Source organism: Tauraco erythrolophus, chromosome 7 (assembly GCF_009769465.1).
Source record: "Tauraco erythrolophus isolate bTauEry1 chromosome 7, bTauEry1.pri, whole genome shotgun sequence".
Classification (NCBI taxonomy): Eukaryota; Metazoa; Chordata; class Aves; order Musophagiformes; family Musophagidae; genus Tauraco; species Tauraco erythrolophus.
This window is the reverse complement of record NC_141471.1, coordinates 49462548-49489840: the sequence shown is the minus strand read 5'-3', so window position 1 is coordinate 49489840 and position 27293 is coordinate 49462548. Positions and strand designations below refer to the sequence as shown.

Genomic DNA, 27293 nt, shown 5'->3' with positions numbered 1-27293 from the left:
GCTCAGGCATTCACACCGATTCACACACATGGAGCACTTCCAAGGGGGCACACATGGCCTTTCACTACACTTACACAGCCACCAGTATGCTAAATACGATGAACTTTCAAGCAGCAAGTGGTGGAAATGACAGTGTCCTCGCCTTTGCTCAGATATTAACAGATTGCTTAGACATCTGTGCAACCTGGAGCTGCCTTGAGATGTGCCTTCAAGGAGTCACCAACCAACACTCAGGAACAAATGACTTGTCCAGAATGTCCTCCTCTCTCACAAAACACTCTTCCCACTCTAAGCTGGCAGTTAGGAATTCATTTTCCTGATGTCTTTGTAATAAAAAGCAGGAGCGTACCTTTGCCACCTGTTTCACAAGCAGAAGAGCACGGAGTCCTGGCATGTCTCAACTGTTTCTGAGTTTGCTAGATGTTCACTCTAAAACTGAAAGCTATCAATAGCTGAAGCTTAAAAAAAAAAACAAAACAACAAACCAAAGACACACACACAAAACAAAACATCAAAACACATTTAAAAATAACACTCTTCAGTTTTTATCCCTAGACCTTTGTCCTTACAGGTCGCTTGTATTTCCACGGGAAACTGCTATACGTGGTGTAAAATTACTCCACTAAACCGTCCTGTTCCTTATTTTCCAGCAAGGACATGCTCATATCTCCATTATTTTTTTCATTTGTATCTCCATTGTCCTCTGATTGCCCTGATTTCTGATGAGCAAATGTGTAAGTGTCATGGTCTGTGTCCATCAGAGGTGGAGGTTCCTCAGTGTTAGAAGAGTGTTTAATGTCTTTTCTGAAGGAGAATGGAGGTGGAGAAGGTGGCAAGCTACCAACAGGTCCATCAAAAGGCCTGTACACATCAACTTCTGGAGTGATTGAGCCATTGGATTCCTTCAGCAAGTGCCCATAGACCATAGCATCATCAATAACTGCATAGACATGAGACTCATTGTTTTTCCTCCCTTTTGTGAATAAACCTTGTTTTCCAGGCAGCTGGGTATTCACATTAGCATTGTACACTCCCACCATGGGATTTTGGCTTTTCTTCTTCCTGTTACAAAGTTGAAATTGTTAACAGGTCAGAAACAACACATGGCGTGTGAACTCAGTAACAGCAGCTTCTTTTTACCTATCCCGGCTATGCAGGGTCGGGCAGCCTATCTGGACTGAAGGCTCTACTTGCAATCTTAGGAGAAATCACTCTTGAGTCTAGACACGCTTTTTTGGCAGAGCAGAAAATAACTTCATGCTATTTGGTTACCTATTGCTGCTCTGCTGACCCTCAAGTTTGCAAAACTCCAACAGCCTCAAAGTATGGGGGTTCCAGCTGTGCAGTGTACTGAGTCTCCCAACATCCACAGACAGTAACAGGACCCAGAGGCCATCAGATCCTCACAAAACAAGGCTGAGCGTTGCTAAAGACTAGTAAGATAATGGGTCCTCTGTGAAAGTTGAATGAACTTTTCTTGATTGCGCTTTCTGGAGTGACTGTCCCCACAGTAGGAAGACCAAAGGCTGAACTGAAGATTTTTAAGCCTGTATTTGTAAAGTCTTTCCTGTGTGGCAGAGAAGTACACTCATAACCGCTCTAGCCATCATATTGCACAAATTCATTACAGCCCTACAGCTTCAGTACCCAATCCCCCTGCCAGCACTGAGCACACATGACTATCCATGACTTCAGACTCTGCTTGCATGAGTGAGGCTATGCATGTTTGCTTTGCACAACCTAGTCATGCCCAGGGGCTCATCTCATCGAAAAATGCTCCCGCTTGACGTGCAAACTCCAGAAGTTGCTGGAGGTCGTCTAGATGAAAGGTAGCTCTTAGTATACCTGAGCAAATTTACAGCTTGTCTGAACAAAGCCACAGGCACGGCAGCCACGTTCACTGTGATTTCATTTCACGGGATTTGCTGATGAAGTCCTACCAATACCTCACTTAGAGTACAGCCAGAAGCCTGTGCTCAGTAAGGCCACGGTAGGCAATGCACTGAGGGAGGAAGTAATGCAACTTAAGGAGTGGTGCTCTACTCTTAAAGTCAATCAATTTAGAGTAAAGCAGCATTCTTGGAGACACGCTACTTCAACTGCCAGCACGCCGCCTACCTCATGCTTCAGACCCTTGTTCAAGAGATCTATATCAACACCTGAATCAGAGGCCCCAGCAGCTCTCCTGAAATGCCTTCTTGAACTGCTAAGTTACACATGCGAAATTACGAACTTACTTCTTCTTAACACAGCACACAGTGAGTCCAATAGCCATGAGAACTCCAGCCCCAGCCACCACAGCAAGTATCACTCCCAGGTCTGCAAACAGACAAGGTACAAGGACACTGAGCAAAAGAGAGGAAACATTCAGCTTTCTCCTAAAAGCCAGCTGGGTTTGAACCTCCTGCAGAGTTTCTAAGTGTACCAGCTGCCTGCAGAGCAGAAGTTTCCAAGCCATGCTCACTGTGGGGCGACATAAGTCGTCTCCAAGAGGCTGGCGGCCAAATTCCTGCTGCTAGCAGTGGGGCACAGCCAAAAACCCCAACCAACTCACCACCCCACCTCCAAGAATTCAATACAGCTCATGGGCTGCTAAACTTACCTGCAACGTCTCACATGCCTCTGGCTGAACAGGTAGGGAAGAGAAGAAAGTGCAGAGAGAGACAGGGATTCAGCAAAGGAAACAGTGACATTTCACCACCTTCCCCTCAGTACAATCCTCTTCTCTGAAATACACAAATTGTACTGACCTGGGGTTTTCTAAGAGTCAAAACTGATCAGGGAAGTCCATGTGTAAGCAAAGAAAAATGCTACGTGTTTTAAAAGAAATACACATTACAAAAAAAGAAAAAAAGAGGAAAAAATCAGAAATTAGTTTGATGCCGTTTCGGTTCTAGACGGTGTAGCCAATACTTCTACAGACAGCAGTCTCCCACAAATAAAAGGAAGTGAAAATGTGAAACAAGTTTATGTGAGCAAAGCCTACCCTAAAAATGCCTTTTTTAACAATGATTTATGTTTCAGGGAGATAAAAGACACCAAGAATGCAGGTTTTGCTGTTAGTAGTCAGAGAACTCTCCACAAAATGGTCAGACCTGCCCCAGGGATGATTTCTTGCTCATGTGAACATGGAGACTAATTGAACTGCTAACGTGAAGTAAAGACTACTTGGATGACTACATTTGCATAATAATATTCCAAGTTGTCCACTGAGACTGTGGCCTTGGGAGGGAAAAAACATCACTTGGATGATCTTATACCTTCTGGCTGTGATCTCCAATTTAAAAAGCTACATTAAATAAAGAAAGTAAAATCCAATCTTACTCCCCCTAAGCCCTGCAATCTCCTGTCTCATAAAAAAACCACAAACCAAAATCAACCACATTAAAACCCCTCCTTTCTCCCCAGCCACTACAAGTACCCAGCTGTAACTGGTTTTTAAGGGACAAGTATTTCCGAAGGCAGGGATCTCAAAACCCACATCCAAGGTGGACTAGCATCCATTACAGTTCCCCCAAGGGAAAGCAAGGAAAGAAGCGGAAAGCAAACCACCACAACCTTATGGGACTCACCTATCTGCTTGTCAGCAAAAGTCACCCAAAACTGCAACGTCAGCTGTGTCTTATCCGCAGGTTTACAGTTGGAGATGTTTACCCAGAAGTTGTGATACATATTTCGGGGCTTGGGCAGAAGCTCATCCTCACGACGCACGGTTTCCTCTGCCCCCAGTGTCTCCTCCTTTATGTTGACATAGGCACGGCCCGTCTCGCAAGTGATGCCCATGCGGTCCTTGGAGAACCCGAGGCGAGCAACTTGCTTGCTGGGCACGGTGATGTACCAGGACATGGAGACATAAGGAGGTAGACCGTATGGCCAGTCAGGAGTCTGCAAGTAAACTTTAGCTTTTGGATCTGGACTCACAGTGAAAGTACACTCATCTGTGGTAAAGGAATGGAACAAAGGAAAGAAAACTTAGTTTTGATACTTTTTTTTTAAATCTTTCTCTTTCAGCATGTAAAATTATCTGGTCTTTCTTCTCCATAACAAAAAAGCATCACTTATACCTGTGACCAGCAAATTTTTACAGTCACCTGCATTTCAGTACCAGCAATACAACTCACCTACCATCCCTTTCGCATTAGTAATTATACCAATTAGCACAGATATATCTTCAGATTTTCCCATAACCAACTATCCACTACCTGGAGTACAAAGTTTCTTCTGTCTTCCAGTAATATGCCACCTCACTGATTCAGATAAAAATTGATCCAAGCAACAGCTTCAGGACCAGACTGTAGAAATAAGAGTTCACTTCTCCATTTATTCATATGCACTCTAACAAGTGTATTGAGAGATCCAACACTGTACAGCAAAGCAGTACAAGCCACTACCTTACCTTTAATATGTGGCACAAAAGACATTTTCAGATCCTGATGGTTTGACTCATTGAGGAATCCTTTACCAAATGTTTTTAAGGATATGGTGATATTATTTCTCATCTGAATCTTTTCAATGGATCCACCAGGACAGAATACACCAACATTCAACTCTGTCTCTGGGGCAGCACTAACAATGCTGTAACTGTAGCTGGTGTTGCACCTCTGCTCTGGGACGTGTTGCTGAAGTTTTAAGGACGGAGACATAACTTCTATGCTGATTGGATCAGGAGCCAAGAGCTTCCACATAAACTTCTGCAGTCGAATTGGCAATTGGGTAATAGCCTTGGGCACCAAAAGGGAATAGATCTTCCTCTGACACCACCGAAGATCGACACAGCCTAAAACCACAAGAACAAGTCTCAAGGATTGTATTTTCCTTGCAGAGGTAATATCTAGGAAACGCAGCTTTTCCTGCATACCAGAGTACACATACCCAGAGTAATGTCAGTCTTGTGTCACAGACCCAGATAAGCATTTACCTAAGAAAATACCTTCTCTTACTACCTTTACCCAAACATGTTTAATTTGTAGTTAGAGCTTTCCTTAAAAGGGTGCAAGACACCAGAGAAACCAATACAGACAAACATATTTAAAATCCCTCACTCAAGATATTACTTTTGCTATATCACAAGCTGACTGGGCCACAGCGGCAGACTAGCCAACATCCACATATCTACTTTAAAACACTCTCTCTACTGGTAGTTGAAAGCATTTGGGAAAACGATACACCAAGTGGACATGCAAGCGGCGCAAGATGCATTCCTTACGGCTGCCTTGGACCTGCATTTTCATGGGCGGATTTGTGGCACTACTGTTCTGTTTCCTTATTTTACAGTTTTCAGCAAGAGGACTGTTAGGTGCCTTCTGTCCTTTCTCTTCTAGGAATAGCTACACGGTTTCTATTTTTAAAGGCAGAATGACGTAGTGAACAACAAGGTCATCTCCAGATTCCTTGTACCCATCTCCCAGCTGGCCAACGCCTGGTTTCCAACCTCACTCTATTTAAAGCCCCAAGTGAGACAGAGAAGGTTTGGATGACTGCTGGGGAAAAGCACGCCAAAGTATTCCCTAGGGAACAATGTTAGGCCACTTTTGTCATACTTATGCCTTTTTCAGCTGTGATCCTCAGACGAGACAAGTCTTTGCACAGAAAGGAGATCTTGTAGACGGCGCCAGACACTAAAGTCAAGACGCGGTCGCAGGTGCGAGGATCCTTACAGATGAGGCATATCGGTTCGGACATGAGTGGGATTCGGTTGGGCCACCCTTCAAAGTGTATTGTCACAGTCGTGTTCCACTCTTTGCTCAGGTCGACCAAATGGGTGACATCTGCAATGAAAAACACCCCAGAGCAATTAGTGGCAAGAAGCGCGGTGTGAAGCAGAACTTCCTCCATCTCTTCTCACCCCATTATATGAACAGCTGTTATAGCTGTTTCTCTATTAGCTAAGAAAACATTATTTACTACTTTCCATCAGTGTAATACAAACTGAAGCAGTATTGTATCACTCTTCTAATTTAGAAGTTTGAGCCTTTCCACACACCTTTTTCCCCACCACTTTCCAGCTATAACAGGGCAACATGCTTGGTAGCCTCTTTTGAACAGGTTAAGCTATAGTGTAAGGAACTCAGCCAATTACCTTCGATTTGTTTTCTCTAAGAGGTTTCTTGTATTTCTTTTAAAGTCAGTTCTACTGATCACACAACAGTCGATCAGAAAAAAAGTTTCCAACTCTCAAATTTCTTATTTATTGCAAGATTGCCATCTCAGCTAACTTTTTGTTAGTTTAGGTTTTTCAGAGCCAAGCTGAAGAAAATTGTCCAAAGTCAGTAATTAAGCACATCTGGTTGTCTGGAGTCAGTTAAAGACTAAGCTAATTTAAATGCAAGTATCAATATGGTTCAAAAGGAAAAAAAAAGTGCAAAGTACTGCACTTCAGCAGAAGTGCTGGCAGTCATCATGAAGGTCACTGGAGCCTTTAAAGATGCTTTGTAAAAGCCTCTTCTGTTTGGCAGTTAAAAACTTAGAGATGTCACAAATTATCAGAGCCTGTCACCACACCAGCGGGTGGGCTGAGGACCAAACATTGCTAGACTGCTTGGTTTCCTTCAAAAGCATGACTGACTACCACACTGCCCTTTCACTGAATTGCTCAAAATCATACTTCCAGAAATATTTAATGACTTGCTGTAAAGAACAAACCTGAGAGTTGGTAGAGGCAACCCTGAAAAGTAAAGAGCACCTTCCTCTTCCTCAACACTAGCCACCACTTCTCTTGCAGTCCAACTCTCTCCCTGTGCCCCACTGCACACCAGCTGCTGGGGGAAGCCCTGTAACATCCTCCAAGCTCGCTGGACCCGAGGTGGCCAAGTACACACAGTGACCTTCATCCTTGGCAGCATCCTTCAAACAGCAAGATTCAACTCAAAGATCTGCTTAAGGAGGCATGTACTGAGGTCAAAACTGTTTAATGTTTTCACTAGTGGGACAGAGCACGTCCTCATCATGTTTGCAAGAGTGGGGCTGGAAAGCAGCTTTGCAGAAAGACCTGGTGGACACCAAGTGGAATACAAGTCATCGATGTGCTGCTGAGACAAAGGTAGCCAACAGCCTCCTAGGCTATGCTAGAAAGCATCCACAGCAGGTTGAGCAAGGCGAGTCTTCCCCTCTGCTAAAACACTAGTGAGACATTTGCAGTGCTGGGTCAAGCTCTGGGCTCCCCAGCACAATAGAGACATGAACGTACTGAAGTAAGGTCAAAAAGCCACAGAGATGCTTAAGGGGCTGGAGCACCTCCCACAGGAGAAGAGATTGAGACAGGTGGAACTGTTTAGCTGAAGAAGGTGGCTCACGGGGATGTGTGCACGTGTGTAAATGATACAGTGCCAGACTCTTCTCAGTGGTGCCCAGTGACAGGCCAGGAGGCACAAATCAAACACAGGAAATTCTGCTTAAACTTTATTAAAAAAAAATAATGCAAAGGTGGTCAAACACTGAAACAGGTTACCCAGAGAAGCTGTGAAGTCTTTGGAGATACTCAAAACCCAACCGGACATAGTCCTTGGCAACCTGTTCTATCTCACCCTACTTGAGCAGAGGGCTGGAACTAGATGATCTCCAGAGGTCCCTGCCAACCTTAGCCATTCTGCAAGTCTGTGATATCCTAGATGACTTGTCACAGCAAGTCAGAACAACAGGGACAACAAATGCCTTCTCCCACACAAGCTAATGGCAGTTGCAAATACTCAGAACATTTGGAAGGGGGACAGGAAAGGAAAGAGGGGAAAAAAAAAAAAATTGAAGATTATGGCTGTAGCCTAGTTCACAAAGATTAACTATCATGTGCAAAGATAGAGATTGGATGCACAGAGCATCCTTATGCAGTTTACAAGGCACACATCTCTGACGTCAAAGAAAGCAACCTGATCTAGGGGAAGGTGTCCCTTCCCATGGCAGGGCAGTTGGAACTAGATGGTATTTAAGGTCCTTTCCAACCCAAACCACTTTGTCTGTTATAGGATCATAGAATCACAGATTCAAATATATATATATATATATATATATATATATGCACACACATTATTACTACTCTGAATTTTATGCTTTTAATTACAGATCTCAAACGTCTAAACAGAAGGTGAACAAAATAGCTTTCTCCTATGTGAGAAATCAGACACACAAAGAGGCTGGAGATAGGTGCCAATCTCCAAGTCATTGCCACAACCAAGCACAGAATCTAGGGCTTCCACCTACAAGGTTATCCATTCTTCAGAGGTTTGGTTTTTTTTTTGTGGCAGCTAAACACAGAGAGGGTTAGATCAAGAAACTATTTTTATTCGAAAGAGCTATATTTTCCTCTTATTTAATGACAAGCACCACAAACAACTGTGGAAACACAAACGTTTCGGAAGCTTCGAGACTATGCAGATACCAATGCATTTTTAACAAGAGCCATGTTTAACTTGTATACTGCAGACTGCATTTTTTGGTTTTCTTTTTTTTTTTTTTAAATAAAAGTTTCAATACTGTCTTGAAGGCTGAATTTGAATCTTTGATGGAGCTTATATAACTACAGAATCACTCATGAAATCCTACGAAATCCCTAGAGAAACCACTGTTGTCTCTTAAATCCAAGAGGCTTATTACTTGCATCTCATTCAATAAATGACAACCTAGTTTTTATTTTTTAGGTGATTATCATCTCATCTACTGGCCCTAAATATATTAAAATTCCTCTTTGATTTCCAAAGTAGAAGTAAGATAAAGCTGATTAACTCTATACAATGTTTTCACTCTGTCTGGCTTCCCAGGTGCAACACACACTAAATGTATGCAAACATTTGTTTTGTATGCAAACCAATGATTTGGTTAACAACAATTTCAGAAGGATTTGCTGTTCACAAATGGAGCCAGACTAGACAAAGAACTGAAGATTGCAGTGGTGAGATGCTACAGACCCTTTCTGGATACATGACTTCAAGGTACTGGCTATTCAAACTTCATTCCCTCTAAAATGACTTAAAAAGCCCTTAAGTAGCTCTTACTGCAGTGGTAGTCTGGACTGTGGACCTCTCTCTGTCTGCTCCTCTACAGTGAGGGCAGCTTGACTATTAACCTCCACCATTAACTGATATCAGTGCTAGGAAGCCAGAGCATAAATCACTTATTTCATAGCTCATTACTTAGCCAGACCTTTTATTTCTGTTTTTAGATAGATGCTGTGGTATTACACGTCGTTGTGTTAAGCCTGTCTGAATTTGGGGCTAGAAAACAGAAAAAATAATATTTTTGTAGCAATAAGCAACAAGAAACCTAAGAACATCCAAATGTGTTTGGAGTTTATCACTGGAGTATCTTATTGACGCTTTCCATGTCTAGTGTGACTTCTTCACACTAGACGATGTTCAGGCTTCCCTAAGAAGCAAAATAAATCTCCAAGGAAGGAAAGAAATGCCTATTGATGCCATCAGTATGAAAACAATTTTACGTCTCCAGTTTCACCAGTTCATGCTATGGATCATGACCAGCTGTGACAGCAGGTTTCACCTGGCTAAGCATGAATGCTTATGTACAGAGCAGAAGCCTGGGCTCACATTTTAAGAATTATCTTTAAAATGTTGAATCTTATAGCTGAAAATAAAACTGACTGAATAAGCTTGAATTTGATTTCTGTATTGGAGAACCAGCAGTGACACATGAGCCTGGATAATTCCGATCAAGCAGTTACAGTCCTTGCCCGATGGCTGGATCAGGCCCCCGGAGGGAACACAGTTACCAGGAAAAGTTAACTTTGTTTATACAACATGCAACACCTAATACCACAGGTGTTAAAGGCATTTTTCAATTACATGATGCAGGTGTTGGAATAGTAAAGGAATCTCCTTTCATAAGCTACAGTGTAAAATCTACAATGGAGCTTTATACTCCATCACAAACTGCAAATTCTAGCACCACCGCCTGCCTTGCTGGTACCACAGCCAGTGGTACCCACGGCGGCAAAACAAGTTTCAGCATTGCTTGGCAACCCACCTCCTTAAACTCAAGGAGAGTCGTTCCAAAGTTCAAGAAAAATGACAGAAAAGCCCAGTATTTCTCCTTCTTGTCTACAAGCAAAAGCAGAGGAAGAGACAGTCAGGTACTTACTCTCATCCACCTGTGGGTGCTGAATGACGACTTGGAAGAGCAAGCGGAGGATGCCCGGGTTCTGGGCATCCTGATCACAGCCCTGTAGGGACAGGTTGAAGCTGCCAGCAATATTGGCCGGCTGGCTGTCGCTCAGCTTGAACACCTCAGGGTTGCTGGGGGAGCCGGGGATGTAGTACTCCACTCTCTCCTCTTTCCTTTCGCAGTTGGAAAGGCTGTAGTTGTGGAAAAACACACTTGCTCTCATGTTGGAAGGAACCACAAACTGCCACGTCATGAGCTCGTCTTCTGGAAAGCCCAGCGGGTAGTTTGGAGACATCAGGGTGACTGAAGACTCTCTGTTCAAAATGGATTCAATAATGCATAACCCTAAAACAGGGGGGAAAAAAACCCATACAGAACAAGCTGCCATTAATGAAGACACGCTGGCGTATCTAGCACCCCAGTAGCAGAGTATTTTTACTATGACAGTGAGATCACCCACTTCAGCTACAGGCTAGGTCATTACAAAACCCACAGACTAAAACATATACTTGTATTTGTCTTCAATTACAGAAAATGTTAGGGTTATATTAATGCTGCATTTTCAGTTTAGTGGCTTCACCTTTCAACCCCGTGGACAGAGGTGCCTCTAATTTGCAGAAAGATCCTAGTTCCTACTTCTGCTCCTGGCTTTACAAGACCAAACACGCAGCCTGACAACTGCTTCTGCTTCACTGGGCTTTGCGAAACAAAAGATGTGAACTTTTATACCAGCATGGAGCTCTCCATTCAAAAAATTCACAGCAAAACTCACTGCATGCCAGCAAAGAGCCTCAAATACGCATCACAAAACATAAGCGCAAACCATGGAGGCTTTGTAAGACACTTTATGCTTGGATGACTCTTGGCAGCCTGATGGGTACACAAGAGATCATGGTCCCACTCTAGGACACCAGTGACATCATGCAACTGCAAAGAGCGCCAGGAGCTACAAAATCTTGCATTCTAGAAGCCTGAACCTGGATCAAGTCCCTTCTACAACTGATGGCAACAACTGCAGAACTCAAATAAAGAGCAAGAAAATCTTCAAAAGAGGGTTTGTCATGAGATCAAAGTAACTCACTGACTGCTATATAATATTTCAGGTATTTTAAGAAGATTATTACACAACCTTTTATATTACTCTGCAGGTCGAAACAGACAGCTGTATTTGAGCAGGCTCATGTGCCTTCCAGGCACCGCTTCCCCTTTTCCCACCTTCCTCTCCTGAAGAGAGGCACTGGTTTGAGGCTCCAGCAAGTTAAGGAAGTTTCATTTAAAAATAAACAAACCCAACTACACACTACAGCCAGTAAATAACAGTTGGCTCATTCCAGTTATGCTATCTAGTCTCACCTAGCTGAAAACATAAAAACAACAGAGCAGGTATGCTTAAGTTGTAGGAAGTTTAAAGAGACTGAAAACAAGTAATGTGCACCAAAAGCAGCATCACAACAGCTTTCATAATTATTAACCAACCAAGATATTTTGACCCCAGAAGAGCACCAGCTACCAAACTAAAAACCACACAACAACAGTTTTTAGAAAAGATGAAGTCGAAGGTCCTTAGAGAGAACACCACTAAAACTAGAAGGTCACCTGAGAAGTAAGGTTTAAATAATTTTGCTGCTATCTGTACAAGGCGATTACAGGTAAGGAAACGCTACTCCATACTTACGTTTTATGGAAGCCCTGTTAGCTATGCTGAAGCCCGAGGTGGTGAGAGGCGAGTTCCACGGGAGGTGCAGGGACATGACAACTCCTCCCAGCAGCTTGACGCGAGACACTGAGCCGTTCCTGCAGAAGGTGCCAATGTTGACAGTGGCTGTATCGATACAGCTGTTGATGTCGTAGCTAACGAAATCTGGGCACGTCTCTCCTGGTTCAATCTGTCTTAGCCACGGAGTAGAAAATTTCAATTCAAGTCCAGCCTTTGTACTCGCCTTCACATCCCAGATGAAAGTCTTGTTAAGGCGAGGCAGCCCCAGCGGGTAAAGATGAACATCTCCAAAGGGACACGGGCCTGACACACAGTCTAAATGCAGAGAAAGAACAGCCATGATACACTCTGAAAAGTATTCAAGTAAATGAGGAATTTGACACTTCCATTGCTATTTTCGCAATTTTTAGGTTGCACTTAACTTCTCTTCTACATGCATTAAGACACTCCTATAACATGGTCACATGCTATCTCTAAACAGGACTCTTAGCCCACAGAGCAGACAGGATAAACCTGCTTTAGTCAGGCCGACTAACAGAAGGGATTAATTGTAGTATTCCTCCCGTCTTGTTTGCTGAAGAATTTAGAAGATATTCAGTGAATAGGGTAGAGAGCTGAAGGGGCAAAAGGGAGAAATGCAGCATCACGAGAGCTGGAAGTCATGGATCTAGAGGACTGATTTTATCCCATCTCGCTCATCTTTGAATTTTCCGCTGCTTGCCAGGAACTGTACTTTCTTTTTTCTGAAAGATCCAGACTATTGGTATTTCAAGCCAGACACTAAAAATAAGCATGCTTTAATCTATTTCTAGGCTCTAACTTAAAAGATGAAATATCAACAAATGTATCTTACAAATATATCATGAAATATTGTGAACATTACTATTTGCAGAAACTATATGAATAAAACTCCAAAATGTGAAGAGAATCATCCTTGAGCACCACTCCAAAAATACCAAAGATGTAACCAAAGACTGAATGCCCAATGAAGTTTGGGATCTTGTTGAGAAGTAGCATGTGCTTATGCCATTAAAGAGTATGTTAACATACATACAACAGGGATAACATTCAAAGCAAATGAAGGTTTAGTTCCAACACTTCGAAATTTTCAGTTTCTTGACTTCAAGTAACGTTCATTAAATACAAGGAAACATGTGCATGTCTTCAACGTTTCTGTTGCCCTTACAGACACAATCGAGCTGTTCAATGAATAATGTGGGTAATATCATTAACAGTGCTCAGAGGCTTTGCAAAGGAAAAAAAGATTATTTGATGGGTTTATAAACTGTGGGAGAGGGGAAGGCAGCAATGAATTGATGCAACAAACTATCATTTAACTGTTTATGAAACAGCCAAGTTAACATTCATTCTGCCAGCTATAATACAGACTTCTTTAACTTGCATAGTTTCAGTAATTAAAAGTTATCTTCAGTGACTTCTGAAGATTTATCAAAGATTTCTTCTTATCCAAGACTGTAGGACACCTGAATGCAGTAACAGGAAAAAAGGTACATGGTTTTACTGGAGGAAAACTACCACTGAGGGAAAAATTAAAAACCTGTATCTTACCAATATTTTTCTGAATTTCCATGATGAAATATTTCTCTGGAGTACTACAAGTGAAGGTAAAAGTCACATTCTCCCCAGGCTTTATCTTGAGTTCAGACCTGATTAAATTCTTCAAACGAATTTGACAGCCCACTGAAACACCAGGTCTCAGTTTAATCGTAACTGTGATGTTGTCCACCGTACGAAGAGGAATTGTAAAGGAAGCTAAGAAAGAAAAATTAAAATAAATAGAGGTGTTTTGTCACTAGCATATACAAGTATCTCCAGCCTCTCCACACATCCCCAGAGATGCCACATTGTCAGAAAGAATATTTGCATCCATGTTCTCTAAAGACTCTGTTGTTGGACCTACAGAAAATTCCTCGGCTCTTCCAACCCAGCACAGACAATAAAGAAATCTGCTTGCTGCGTGCGCCCAGAGAGAGGTATACATGGAATTTGTAGGAACAGTTCTGTTCCAGGTTACCTTCACAAGTGTTATTTATTTCACACTCAAAAAGTAGCTCAGCTATTCCTTTCAAATTTCTGTCACCAGACTTTAGTTTTCAGTTTGTTATACCCATTGTAGAGCCAGCTTCATTTCTGAAGGCACCCATGAAGCTGTGACTCAATTGAGAAATTTTATTCAGCAGCCAAACAACAACGTGACTCTCAACTTCAACTGCACTCGACAGTAACAGGTCAATCTCTGAGTATGCCCCAACATAACTGCAGATCAGACTAGGTAGGCCAGCAATACCAACAGCACATACCAACAGACACTCACGCACATGATCATGGCCCTCTCCCACCCTCCCCACCTTTTACAGCTCATTCCCTGAAGGTACAGGACGTCCACGCAACACAGAAGGCATCTGTGGCCTGGGATGGACCATGTGTGTTTGAATAGCTCTTCTCTATCCCTGAAAGGCCATCATAAACTTATAGCTTTTGGGGAATACATAAAAGCTTGAGCAGACTTCACATATTTCAACCCATCCTCAAGCACTACCAGGAGCCGCTCTCACAGAAAATACTGAAGCCACAGAGTAAACTGGTTGTTGAATAATCTTCTCATATTGAACGGGTAACGGTTGATCAACAAATGGAACAAACCTGACTGTATTCTAAAAACGTACACGCAATATAAGACATGAAAGACCACCAGTTGGACATTCAAAAAGACCAGAAGAGTTATTAGCATTATTTTGACAATTAGCACAGATTGAGCCCAGCCCTGGCTGAAGTGAGCAAAGTTTGCATTGAAGTCAACCGTATGTCAGCACCAGGTGAAAATCTGAGGACAAGTCAGCTGGCAAGTCTTCTGCCACTTGTTTTCACTACTCTCTTCCTTATTTCACTGTACAGAAGATACAATCACAGCGTCTACAGCTCTTGTGTTTGTAGCGTTTTTGGGGAAAAAAAATAATTTATGTGTGTATATATATATTAAAAAAAGATATCCACAAATAAGAGTACCACAAGTTCTGTTCAAAAAGGTCTATTCCTTGTTCCATGGGACATCATGCCAGGCTGCATGACAAAGCTCTGCTCATAGACTAGGTTGGGAATCCTCTTGCTCATTAACCTCAATAGAGAGAGATTTACCCCAGCAAACCCAGCATTGCAGCACCCTGGGAGAGCCCCTGCAGCCGTTCCCATTGCCAGGCAGGTGTGAGAGAACAGCTGGCTCAAAAATGCACATCTGAAGGGCACCCCAGGCTCTACCCAATCACTCACCATCCCTTGAGCACCTAAACATCCAGCCTGGTCCATGCCAGCTGCTCTTACCGTGGTGGTGGTGATGGTAAAGAGGGTGGCCGAAGCCCAGAGACCTGGGCTCACCTGGGGAGGGTTGTAGGGAGCGGGGCTGAGCACGCCATGGGAACCCTTGATCAGCAGAGCCATCTCGTGGCAGATGAGCCCAGCAGAGACCCTCAGCCGACCAACCCACCCAACCCAAAACTTCAGCCGTCGCAGCTGCAGAGAGAAGCATACAGCATTAGCAACCAAGTTCCCACAAAACCCACCTGCCCTATGTTTGAACCTCCCTTTCACAGTCTCTTGATTTTTACAGCAATCTCATGGTTTTGCAGGGCCTGACTTTCATTGTAATGTTTTGTCAAAGCCCTGGGGATGGATCAGTCAGCACTGGCTGCCATCCTTCCCCACCACCGGGAACATCGTAGCTGCAGGTTTGCACACATCAGGCATCAGAATCTCACTGATGGGGGGAGTAGGGCAGAAGAGAGTCCTCAAAGAGAAAACCCATCCTGCTTTTATTCGAGTTTTGTCGGTCTTGAGCCTTTTTCCAGACTTTCCAGCTTTTCTACACAATCTCGAAGTCAAGAGGCTTAATGAGCCCTTGAAACCACCTCACCTATTTGCCACCAGGATCAAAGGCTTTAAATGAATATTTCAAACACCATGAGGCTTGCCAAATTTCTGCACATACTTGTAATGATAAGCTTACTAATCCTCTATATCATTAGTAAGAATCTGGTCACTTAGTAACTTTCCTATATCTTTTAAGTGGCAGAACAGCCCTCTGCCCTGAGTGTCTACACTGAATTCCCTCAACTCTTCCAACGGCCCTATTCGATGTCTGCATTTCTGCTTTAGAAATGCTCTCACAGAGGTTTTCAACCTGGATTTCCTCAAGAGAGGGGAAAGAAGGGGGAGAAAAAAAAAACAAAACAAAACACAATACAACCATACAGACTAACAACTACCGTACGCGACAATCTTCCAGGCATACAGGGGACCATCACAGGGGCAACATCAACGGGGTGGGGAAAAAAAAAAAAAAAAAAAGAAAAAAAAGAGTAAAGCAAAGCCAGCAACTAGAGCTGCTCCTCATGCTTCAGGAGGAAGCAATTTTCAGAAAAGAAAGTGAAACAACTACTTGCAGCCTAGCCCAGAATTTTGTTTTCCATACCACTGAGTGCTTTTGGGTTTTATGGCATGGTTTTTTATTATTTATCATTCTTAGTGCGCAAAATATCCTTTTACCCTGATAGTCATCATTCTTCTGATGTCTGTCATCCAGATATGAAGTGTAATAGCATAAGACCAATAATTAATAGCCACAAACAAAAGAGACTTCTTTCTTGCATATGGTAATTGCCACACTCATCTACAGTTTATAAGTAATGACTGAAAAGCCTGTTCTCCACTTTCTTGTCAAACAGTTATCACTGTTCCTTTTCCCATCCCTGAGACAGCACAACCACATGGCCAACCTGGCAGGATGGAGAAACACACCAGGGCCACTAACCGCCAGCACTTCTGCACCAAACACTTGGGCACAGCTCTAAGACCATTTTTAGTCATGAGGATTAAGTTTAAACATAACCTTAAACACATGATCACTTTTAAAACAAAACAAATACGTGCCCTGAGCTGAAACTGAGGAACTGACGTTTTGAAATAAGTGAATAAATGCTTCCTTCAAGGGTCAAAACAAAGCATCGTCTTCCCCAGCGCTTGAAAGACTTGACTTCTACTGGCTGGGTTTTTTGCTTTCCAGACTTCATGACCATGTAGTCATTCATTTGATCTCCTTGCAAGAAAGATGACGTTGGACAATGGCGGGTGAGACGAAGCTCCTGCCTGAGGTGGTGGGTGCACACAGCACATAGGAGAGATCGACCTTGCTCTCAGCTGCAAGGAAAAGGCATATGGATATGGACAAAATAAAGCAGTGTTGTCTCTAGTTTTCATGAAGCCAGCCTCATGAAACTCCACAGATAAACATTTTGGTCAAAGAAATAAAAGCCAATTCCAGCTGCTAGAGATGTGCTATCAAATCTTGTTTTCGTAGGAAAAATGGAAAAAAAGAATCATGCAGAAAAAATATCCAGTGATCTCACAGTCACTAAAAATGACTAAATGGCTAAATCCCCCAAACTATAGCCACATACATGCAGCACAATAGAGAGACTACTTAAAATCACCTTTATTGGAAAGCTTTTATAAACACAAGTGAGCCAAAGAGACTCACGCTGATCTGTCATTGTCTATGATTCCCACCACATGCCTTTTTATGAAGATTACCAGTAACTCAACACATTTCTTGTAAAGAAGGAACTTCCATGCCTCGTTAACATTGCATAGTGATGACACACAGGATATCCAAACCAACAAGAGGAAGCATTGCCAAGCTGGATCTAGTCTCTGTCTACACAACAATGAAATTGTTGGGCTGGAAGATGTCAGAGGTCCTGAGCTGGTTCACAGGCTGACGTAGACATCTGACGACACCCTGATTTTTTTTCCTCTAAGCAATTAGAGTTTTGCAGCCTCCCTTGGCCATTTCTTCAACTGGCCCAATCTCAACCTGCACCTTCCCTGCCACGACTGGATTTTGCTATTGCTCATCCTTGTTTAAGACTGCTCCTTCACAACAGCTGTCTCATCACAGCACCCCTTTATCACTCAGTAATGCTCCTCTCTGCAAAGGCACCTTGGCTAACTTTTTCTCAACAGTATGATTTTCCAAACCTTTCATCAATTTTATTGCTCAGAGCTCTCCAACTTGAGTTAGAAACAAACTGCATAGCGTAAAACAAGTTGGATTACACCTCGGAGTTCAGCCTAAATTTATCTACTGTGGTTGCATCTGGCACTAATCCCCTAGTATTTTTTAATATGTATATATAAACGTCAAAAGGACACTTTTCCTGTTCAAGAGGGAGGTGCAATGTAGAAGACAGTTGGAGGGACAGAGAGCATGCGTATGTACATACAAGGAAAGGATTTGGCAGGACAGCAATTTTTATGGCTATGAATGGTGTCTTGCTAAACAAAGCTGGAGTGAGGACAGAGTCCAACTAGTTCTGGTGAGAGGGCTGCACTTTATTGCAGCAATTTATCCATAAGGATCTATGGATTGTTTCATGACCTCACTGGATGGATTAAAACAATCAAAAACACTCCAGACAGACCAAGAAACCAAAGCCCACCAGAGTCCCTGACAAAAACCCCTAGATGTTAATTTATCCCAAAGTAACATACAAAAAATGTGGGCTTGCTCATTCTGGTTAAATTGTGGGCTTGTTCCACTTCAGCCATTTTTAATAAAAACCAGTCAGATGAGGCTGACTCAGACACCATTCACAAGCTGGCAGCAGCTGGAGGAGACGAGCAGCTCCACAAGACGAGTAGCAGCAATGCTCGCTCCGGATATGAAGTACCTGGATCCAACGCCTGTTCTGCCTGAGGGGAATCTGAACCCACACAACCAACACCTCTCTGGAGAACGGGCTCATCCACCCCAGCACTTTGTGCCACAGCCTCAGGACAGAGAGCGCCACAGCCTCAGGACAGAGAGCGCCACAGCCTCAGGACAGAGAGCGCCACAGCCTCAGGACAGAGAGCGCCACAGCGCTATTTGCCTCTACAGCTCAGCAGGCTCTCCTGCAAAGCTCATCACCTCTTCTGAGCCCTTGCAGAGATGCTGGCCCACAGGTACGCTTGTAGCCTTCTGAGGTTGTTCCATTACACATCATCTACAGCTAAGGTCACAGCAAGACAGTAGGAAGCAAGGAGTACAACTCAATAACGATTTCAGTTTCAAGCCATGTGAACTCCTGTTGCTGATCTAATGGACAGCCTCGGTGCAGGATACAGCAGCACTGGTAGGACATGTTCAGAGCGATCCATCCAAAACACCCCTTGCCTAGTAAAAGGACCTCAAGGCTGTCTCCTGTGTGATGGGGACTGCAGGCTCCAGCTCCTGCATCCTGAGCAAATGCCCCGATGGCTCAGCTAAAAGAGATGCACCAACGCTACACCTGGTCATGCATTTCCCCATCACCTCCAACACAATTTGTTGCACAGTTGACTTGAATTTGCCAAGAACAGCTCAAAGAATATTCCAAACAGTAAAGGTCTCCCTACTTTGCTGACTCTTAATGTCTTGTACATCCCTTATTGAATCTTTCTTTGTCAGTTTGAGTCCAACTCTCCGGTTTAACTACAGCACTCGACTGCCCAAGCAGCATCTGCTCCTCCAGTTCCACCTGCAATGACCATCCAGGTAATTGCCTTCACATTCTTCAAGCCCTTAGCAAAGTTAGTCAGGGACCTACACAACGTTTATACTCTTCTCACCTACTAAACGGTGCTGTGAGCAGCAAACAGACCCCAAGCACAACCTCAAATTGCAGCCAACTCTGCTTGCTGCAAGCTGCTGAAATTCTGTTGGACTTTATAAAGCAAACAGGTTTTCTGTTTACATTTACAATGTAAACTAAACACTCTCTACATTGCTGAATGATCTCCTTATGTTTGAACCTGTCTTGCAACACCACGCTTGCTCGGGATACGAGGTCTTTATTTTGTGAAAGGATTACTTTCAGGGAATCACCCAGAGAATTGAAGCTTACAATCTTCAAAGCTTGTAAACACTTACAGATAGACACTGCCAGTGACTATTACGCCAGGGTAATCGCCCACATCTCAGAAGAGGGCACCTGGAGGAGAACAGCCCTTCCTCAGCCACCCCAGTACAGCCTCCTAATCTTCACTGATGGTTGAAACTGATAGGACCAGGATGTGAAGCAGGAGAGATGCTACACACCCTGTTCTCCTCCTCATCAGGGAAGAAGGATGGATACTTCTCTGGTAGTGATGTTACAAGCCATCCCAGTGCAATTCACCTGAGAAGGTCTGTCAGTACCCCCGGCCAACAAGGTTCCTCGTTCAAAAGTTAATTCATTAAGCTAACTTGTAATGCCTCAAAGGAATAAAGTACCCCCAGTTTAACAATAACTTTAAAAAAAGCCCTAATTATAAATTCCAGTACTACTTCTACTTTCTCTGGAACCTTTTTAGAAGAATAATTAAGACACTACCATAACTCACATGTAAGAGACATTTTTAAAAGAAGCTTTTTCACCAAAAGTGGGGAAAAAAACACTTTGGGACTGACTCAGCAAGTTTAGCTGTAATTACAGAAGAGAGAATGTTGATTCTGGGCTGCCTTTTTTATTTTGTTATTTTACAGATACAAAGTTTTGATGCTTCTGTAGAAGCGAGATGCAGAGCTCAGTGAATGCTGTCTGCAAGCTGACGGCCAACTCGCGTACAACATACAAAACGTTAAGATAGATGGGTCTGTGCAAGAAAACGTCGCACTGGCAGCAGGAACACTAAGGCACCACGCAAGTCGCTGCAGGAACCTCCCTTGATTAAAGGGGTGTTCGCTTGCACATTTTATCCCTACCTTGATGTAAACCAGTAAGAGGACAGCATCTTAGAGCATGTCTGAGCAGCTCTTGGCTCTGGTTGACGAAGGTGGAAAAGCGCGTTTCACAATCAGTGGTCCCTCCCATGCCAAATATCCTGCTCACAGCTCTTTGTTTCTCGCTTCTAAGGCACTTTAGATTATCCTTTTTCACCCCTCGCAGTTTGCTGCCTCTGTACACTAATCTCTCAGCTCCACCCACGGACCCAGCAAAGCCAGGGCCAACTCCGAAATGCCAGCATCGTTGTATCTCTCAAAACAAGCGTTTGCTCCAACAGCAAGTAACTACACTCACTTTGTTCCCCAAGAAATCAAAAAGCACAGCTCGAAGTGGGTTGTCCCATGACACCCTTGAGGATGGTTGTTAGAAGATATCCAGTGGAACAGGCACAGATGAGACTTCTCCCTCCATTATATGAGAGAGGTAAAAAAAAAAAATAATCTGTCTTCCCACAGTACCGGCAGCCAGAGGACCCAGAAGCAGACAAGACCCTACTAACATATGTGAAATGCACATCTATCAGACGTTATGGCACGATTCTTCAGCTGGCTCTTCCTCAAGGTCTTCCAGGAGGTCCCATCGATACTATGAGGCTGCACCTAGAATATTGTGTCCAGTTTTGGGCCCCTCGCTTTAAGAGAGATATTGAGCTCCTGGAGCAGGTCCAGAGAAGGGCGACTAAACTGGTCAAGGGGCTGGAAAATAAAACTTATGGGGAGTGGCTGAGGGAGTTGGGGCTGTTTAGCCTGGAGAAGAGGAGGCTGAGGGGAGACCTGATTACGGCCTATAAATACTTGAGAAGGGATGGTGGGGAGGTGGGGGAAGGGCTCTTTACATTAGTGATGGGTGACAGGACAAGAGGAAATGGGTATAAGCTTAGTCAGGGGAGGTACAGGTTGGATGTTAGAAAGAATTTCTTCTCTGAAAGGGTTGTCAGCCACTGGAACAGGCTGCCCAGGAAGTGGTTGAGTCCTCATCCCTGGATGTGCTTAAGAAAAGGGTGGATGAACTACTTAGGGGCATGGTTTAATGGGAGATTAGGGACAGTTGGACTGGATGATCTCTAAGGTCTTTTCCAACCTAGAAATCTATGAATCTATCTACACTAGGCAGGTTCAGCTACAGGCAGTGAACCCTCGCCTCTGTGACCAGCTAATACAGAAAAAGAAGATTTTGCTCCGACGTAACAGCCAGCAGACAATAGTTTACTATGTGCAGCACAAGCCATGTCCTCTCCTTCATGCCCTGGTGGCACAAGCAGATGTGAACATGCAGATTCCTCTTGCTCAACATCTCTGTCAGATTAGAGAAGTTTGAGTTGAGGGACAATGACCAGGGTCTATTGGCTGAACCCTATTAAAACGCCACCAAAAGTCACCAGGTGCTCCATAGGAATTGGTTAAGGATTGGGTTCCAACAAATCAATGCAGCAGCTGTGTTGCTTGCTCCAGAGCTGAGGATTCACAGGGATATCCAAACAGCCTCAGTAAGACAGCTAATGTCCCAGAAACTGCTGGAAGTGCTCTGTTCAGGTAACATCTTTAGGTTTTCCTCCAGTCAGGCAAAGGTTTACAAATTACAAAAACTATTAAAGATGTATAATTGTAAAAAGATTTTGACAGAAACTTAAGAAAAGCAGTATTATTTATAGATAAGATTAATTCCTATGAGTTCAAGACTGAACACAACTGACCCAAAGGATACCTGGTACCAGGGAGGGGAAAGGTTCTTCCCTTACTTCATAAAGCAAGCCCTGATTTCTGTCTAGAAACTCCCATTACCGTGTAGGAAGATAATGCACACAAGTCAGAATAAAAATGAGAGGAGGGCAATCTTCTAGCTAAAGAACAATTTCCTCCACACCACAGGTCCAGCATGGTTCACAGGACATGAGCTTCAGCAGCCTCCAACCCCTCCACCCCGTTTCTCCCTCGCGTCTTGAGCCAAAGCCAAAAAATTATCCATTATAGCCGGCTCCGCCATCATTATTTTTTGGCGGATAAGCCACCACAGCTCATCAAATGACAGCCCCAGGCACAAAAGACTTGCCAGCCACCTAAGGAGCCAGCCTCAGGAGCTGGCCCACCACATCACGTTTCTTCTCTCCTGGGCCACTTAGCCAAACAGCTGCTGTTTGTTGGTGTTTTCGGTTTTGTGTACAAGTAATCCCATGACCAAGAGTATGGCTATTGGAGAAACTTCATTCACACATGACTCCAGAGACCAGGACCTAACTGAGGATCTCTGGTGGAGGCACTCAAGTTGGTGGTATTTTGTGCTGCTATGGATGATGAGTTCAATTCAGTGTATTAATTTCTCAAATATTTTCATGTTCCCACCACCTCACATTCCCACTTGGGCCATCACATTATTTCTGTATCCTTTCAGACTTAAAGGCAAACAAATGAAAACCACATACAGAAAAAGCTCAGCTGTTAAAACCAAACATCTCAAATTCCCCCAAAACCTAGAATTGATAAAAAAAAAGCTTATTTTCTGGTGGAAAACTTAAGGTAGTAGCACCAGAACTGGGACATGCAATAAATAAGTAATTTACTAGACACAAGTTATATTCTATAGAGTAAAAACTAAGAACTCTAGATTGACAATGGCATGAGGCAAAGCAAAAAAAAAAAAAGAATACTTATGCACATTACTTGTGGTCTTAAAAGGAGAGGTCTCAATCGAGTGAGCAAACAGCAATTCAGAATGGAAATAATCCAGCTTCCATCGACTTTCAGAGGAGCACAAACAGGCCAGTTATTTATATTCTGTCAGAACACCAGAAAGACCCTGCTAACAGCTTGGGGTATTTTTTACCTTATTAAAAGCAGCAGATTTATGTGTTAAGAATGATGCGTGACTCAAATCAGCCAGTTGCCAAGAAAAAGTTAACTGGAGGGTAGATCAAGAAACAACATGGCATTATCTGCAAATTCACGTATTATAACAATGACATCTTAAAGACAAACCCCAAATACACATGCAGATTTTATCACATAAGGATACTTCAAATCTGAAATATTTGTTCAGGTTTCATAGACATCATAAAAGACTGATTAACTTCATTACTGGCATTTCAATGAAACATGTTTTTAGTCAGAAAACACATTTTCACAGGTCAGATAGGTAATATTTTGTTTACATGCCCACATCTATGCACAACTATTCCACCAAATACTTCTTTATGTAGTTTTCCACCTACAAGTTAACCAATATTTCATTTGATAATTTATGTTATGCATAAAGTTGCATCTGAAGAAAAAACATAAGCTCCTCTGAAGGCAATGTAACCGGCCACGTTTGATCCACACGTTCCTACAGGAAAGTAAGGACAATGCTATAATACTGTACCTGCTGGGAAAGGGTGGAAGGAGAAGGCGAGAGAAGACAAGACTTCATCAAGGGTGACAAGAGACAGCTTTAGCGATAGGCGCACCACTGTACCACCAGAGCATCACCAGTCCCCAAGAAGAGGCACATGTACCTCATGGCCATCTCCTGCGTGGTTCTGCATACCCAGCCTCAACCTGTCCTCACTCAAAGGGAGATTGCTGCAACTTGAGGCCAAAGCATGGAACAGCAGAGCCAGTACCAACATCAGCACCAGGGCAAAGGGAACTCCTTAAAATTTACAAACTACATAGGGGTATGGGGGAAAGTCTTAACTTGAACTACCCTGGGTTTTCAGGACAAGCCTTTGGGAAACATTTTTAGTTGGAAGTGTTTCAACTACAGTTTCGATTGTGCAATAACAAAAGCAACTCCCACAGGGACGAAGGAGGCACCAGGCACATGAGATCTGCCAACAAACCTAGGAAGGCATCATTCTCGTCCCTGGTCCTGCTCACACCATCGCAACCTTCAGCCTGCCAAACTATGTCACTAACACAGCTGAAGCCAAGCTACTTCTTTTTTTGGGAGGCTGGGGATCCACAAAAAGGAGGACGGCACTGAGTTACAGAGTTTGATGGGATGACAGAGGAGCAGTGGTGCCTGTGCAGGAGAGGAAGAAGCAGGCAGAAGCATGCGGTTGGAAAGGAAGGGACTGAGGGAGATAGGAAGAGGGACCACCAACAGCAGCAGCAAACCGTCAGGTGTACCAGTGGTGTTTCATGCTACCTCACTGTTGCTAATTTTGCTTTACAGAGCAACTCCACTGTTTGCCCAAGGGCAGGGTCACTGGCTGGTGAAAATTCTCTCCCCAGTTCCTCTAGATGAAGCCACAAAAGCCCCAGACCACAGCTCTACATCTTGTGTGTAGAGCAGGTTTACACCATGAGGATAGACTAGACATTCTTCGTCAGACTTGCCATCTTCCTTCCGAGTTCCTGCACCTTCCTACCTGATCTGGTTTTGCCACCTTCATGACAAGAGGCATTACAACCACACTCAAAGTGGACTTGTTTTGGCTCTCCAGAGACACAGCCTTTACCCACTGCCACCACACAGCTGGTATACTGCTTGCTACTACACCCAACCAAGCTAACGGTGGGGGCTCAACCTCATATGAAGCAGGTATAAACTACTACTTTTTTTAATGCCAATGCAAATGCATAATTTGTTTGGATATTTTAAACATGAGGGGAAGGAACTGGAGCAGACGATGACAACAAGCAAAACTCAAAGACATTGGCTCAAGAAGAGCTGTACTGTGCCTCAAAAGCAAGCCCACGAAGTTTAATGTGAGGCATCAAGATTTATGGGGGAAAATAAAAGAAATAAAGGATTTTGATAACACAGCTTGACCAGAGGGTGAGAAATAATGCATGTAGGTACAATTAACAGGCTGCTGCATCTCCCAGTAAAGATCTAGACCTATGTATGACAAAAGACACAACTAAGGATTTTTTCATTTGCTACTTCAACAATACAAGATCTTTAGAAAGTCTAGCTCCTCTCCTTCTAGCACTGACCCATCTAAGGCTTTAAAAGTTTGCTTTCTTCAAAAACAACACACAGTTAATCACAGTATAATATTCTTTTTCCTTTGAAAAGGCTCAGGGAGAGGCAAATAGCTGTCATTCACTTGACTCAGAGGCAATACATTAAAGGCAAATATTTTATTTAAAAGACTGCATAGCTTGAAACCTAAACCTCAGTGCTAGCCAATTTCACAGTCAACATTTAGACTGTATTGTTTATAATAACCATGGCCTTGAGCCACACTTCAGCATAACCAGTGCTGTTAAAGATAATGCAAACGTTAAAAAGGCATGAATTTCACATCAGACGCTTTACATTGTTCATAGTCACTGAAAATAACTCAGCAGTTATTTTATATAGAAGGTCTCATACTTCAAGAGTCTTTAACAGGACTTACAGCTATAAACCAGACTGTTTAGATTTGAGATAGGCATTTTTTGCAATCAAGCATCTTTGGAAATTGATGAAAACCCCACATGCTGTCTCTGCATTTGTAACCGGAATTCTTTTGGGGTCACAAACAGGTTTTAAGAAAATCATTCATGAGTTATATACACAGGATTACATCAAGCATCCGGTAATTTCAGGAGACAGAGAGTTCGTAGTGAACAGTGGTCTCCCATTTAAACTCTCTGACCCGGCTGGGCACACAAACCATTTTGTTTCCCTGCACGTACAGTTCACCCATTGCTCTACATCAATAACATCATTCTCTTTGCTTTAAAGCTTACGCAACTGCACAGTCTGATACAGAGCCCGATCCTGCCAACTCCTGCTCCTTACAGATAACCCAGCCATCTCTCTGGCATCCAGGGAAAATGATTTCATGAAGTCACTTCCCTAATCGATACTCAACCAAATGCGGATGCAAAGAACAAGTAACTTACCTTGTTCGTATTTATTTCACAGAGAAAGACAAAGGAACGTTCAAACGAGAGGTGCTGAAAGTAGCTACCCCTATTTCGACATTATTTTTAGGCGATGCCCGAGCACCCCGGCACAGCAGGGCGCCTTTGCCGGACGCCTCCCGCCCGCCCGGGACGAGGAGCCGGGCAGAGCCGCAGTGAACTTTCACTCCGGGAAGGAGACCGAGCGCCCGGGGCTCTCCCCCGCCCGCCGGCACAAGACGGCCCGCAGACGCTCCCCCGGGGGGCCAGGGCTGCCCTAAAGCTCCGTATGAACAACACTACAGACGCGATTCGACCCTTTTCCCCCCTTTAATAACTAACAGCTATTAAACGAGCCGCAGCACACGGACATAAGTCACCGGTCTCTCGCCTATGGTGCGGCCAAAGCCAGGCAGGGCTCGGCCAAACACCGGGCGGGTCCCCCCTGCCCGGACAGTCCCACCGGGCGAGCCAGGGCTGACGGGGAGCCCCCGCCGCCCCGCCGCCGCCTTCCGTACCTTACCTACCTTCCTGCTGGAGGAGCTGCGCCGAGGCGGCGAGGAGCGCGGCCAGGAGCGCGGCCAGCGCCCGGCCCGCCGCCATCTCCCCGCATGGGCCCGGCGCCGAGGCGGGCGCGGGTCCCCTCCGGCGCCGCCGCTGCCGCCGCCGCTTCCTGCTCTACCTCGCACCTGGCGGGGCGGGACGGGAGGGGGCAGGTGAAATCCCTCCTCTTTCTCCCGGCTGGCAGGGCTGGGCTGGGGGCGGCCCCGGGCGCTGCCACCGCCCCGGCGCGGCCGGGTGGAGCCGGCTTGGCGGGGGCGTGGGAGCGGGAGATGCGGGTCGTAGTCAAAGAGGGGG

General features: G+C 44.1%; 1 protein-coding gene across 1 annotated transcript; it reads right to left on the bottom strand.

Moving 5' to 3' along the window:
- Window positions 1-614: 614 nt before the first annotated feature.
- Window positions 615-27038, bottom strand: CDCP1 (CUB domain containing protein 1). Its single transcript, XM_086615166.1, has 10 exons — window positions 26963-27038; window positions 20601-20846; window positions 13394-13597; window positions 11783-12139; window positions 10084-10452; window positions 5541-5768; window positions 4397-4777; window positions 3573-3938; window positions 2238-2319; window positions 615-1062 (listed from the first exon to the last, which is right to left on the bottom strand). Exons 1-10 carry the CDS (start codon window positions 27036-27038, stop codon window positions 615-617), a joined length of 2757 nt encoding a protein of 918 aa, XP_086471292.1.
- Between the last annotated feature and the right edge of the window lie 255 nt (window positions 27039-27293).

Coding starts and splice junctions, on each gene's coding strand:
- CDCP1 (XM_086615166.1), bottom strand. CDS start 27,038: ATGGCGGCGGGCCGGGCGCTGGCCGCGCTCCTGGCCGCGCTCCTCGCC. Junction 10,453..11,782: donor TAACAGGGCTTCCATAAAAC/GTAAGTATGGAG, acceptor CCCCTGTTTTAG/GGTTATGCATTATTGAATCC. Junction 5,769..10,083: donor GCACCCACAGGTGGATGAGA/GTAAGTACCTGA, acceptor TTTTCATTGCAG/ATGTCACCCATTTGGTCGAC.